The sequence below is a fragment of the Condylura cristata genome, unplaced genomic scaffold (genome assembly GCF_000260355.1).
Source record: "Condylura cristata isolate star-nosed mole 26May11 unplaced genomic scaffold, ConCri1.0 scaffold00012, whole genome shotgun sequence".
NCBI lineage: Eukaryota > Metazoa > Chordata > Mammalia > Eulipotyphla > Talpidae > Condylura > Condylura cristata.
This window is the reverse complement of record NW_004567113.1, coordinates 56309118-56310120: the sequence shown is the minus strand read 5'-3', so window position 1 is coordinate 56310120 and position 1003 is coordinate 56309118. Positions and strand designations below refer to the sequence as shown.

The following is a 1003-nucleotide window of genomic DNA, read 5'->3' as shown; positions in this document are numbered from 1 at the left end:
GGCCCGCTACGCCCGCCACCCCTGCTCAGAGCCCCCGAGAACGCCTCCCGGCGCTGGCCCATGGGGCTCAGGCTGGACGGGACTGCGGGGTCCGGCCAGGGCGCTCACTTCTCCGGCTCCAGCTCCGGACGGGCGAGCGGGGCGGTCATAGGCTGAGCCCGGACCAGCCGGCGGCGGCCGCACTCACCCGAGGCTGCTGCTGTAGGTCTGGCCCAGGACGCAGTCCTCCGGCGGGGCCAGCGGGTTAAACCAGAAGTGGGCGAAGCACTTGCTGGCGTCGGACTCCGAGGAGGGGGCTCGCTCGAAGCCGTAGTCACTGAGGGGAGAGGACAGGCTGGCCTGGGGGAGCGGGGCCGCCCTCTCGGTGGGCCGCCCACACACTGCTGGGTCACGAGGCGAGTCCCGTGCCCCACCGGGAAGACGGTGTGAGCTGACCGTCGGGCTCCGGTGACGGGGGACAGGACCGAGCCCACCCGGGGCCTGGAGGGCCGCCTGGAGGAGGCGGCCTGCGCCGCAAGGGCAGAGCAGGACCAGGGGAGGCCCCGCAGGTGGGCCTGGCCCTTTGGGGCTGGGGCGGCGGGGCCAGAGGATGGGGGAGCGGCTGGGGAGCTGGGCAGTGGGCAGCCCCGGGCCACGGGGTGCAGGGCAGGGCAGCAGCAGGGACTCTGAGCAGAGCCCGGGCGGGAGAGGGGCTGGCGGGCACAGCCCCGGTCCCGCCGCTGCTCCTGCATGTCCTCCCGCCGGGGAAGTCCCAGTGGCCGACCCCGAGCGGGCAGGGCGGCCAGGAGAGGCCCTCTCAGGGCCCTCCGCGGGCCGAGGCCGGCGGCGGGTGCTCACCAGAGGAAGTCCGAGTCCCGGCAGGCGCACACGCGGGAGCTGAGCGCCGACGTGAAGCCCCGCCCCTGCACGCACCAGGCCGCCGGCCGGCGTCTCCGGAAGCTCCGCCGCTGGCCCATGATGCAGCGGTCACCCTGCGGGGCGTGGACGCTGTGCTGCTGGGCCG

At 75.7% G+C, this 1003-nt stretch overlaps 1 protein-coding gene across 1 annotated transcript in view; it reads right to left on the bottom strand.

The window, feature by feature from the left end:
• The window catches only part of SORCS2 (sortilin-related VPS10 domain containing receptor 2), a 118605-nt gene that overhangs the window by 4911 nt on the left and 112691 nt on the right, over window positions 1-1003 (bottom strand). Inside the window, exons 16-17 of the mRNA XM_012724055.1 lie at window positions 838-987; window positions 188-316 (exon numbers count right to left, since the gene is read on the bottom strand). Coding sequence (XP_012579509.1) covers window positions 188-316; window positions 838-987 — 279 coding nt within the window. The remainder of the gene's footprint in view (window positions 1-187; window positions 317-837; window positions 988-1003) is intronic.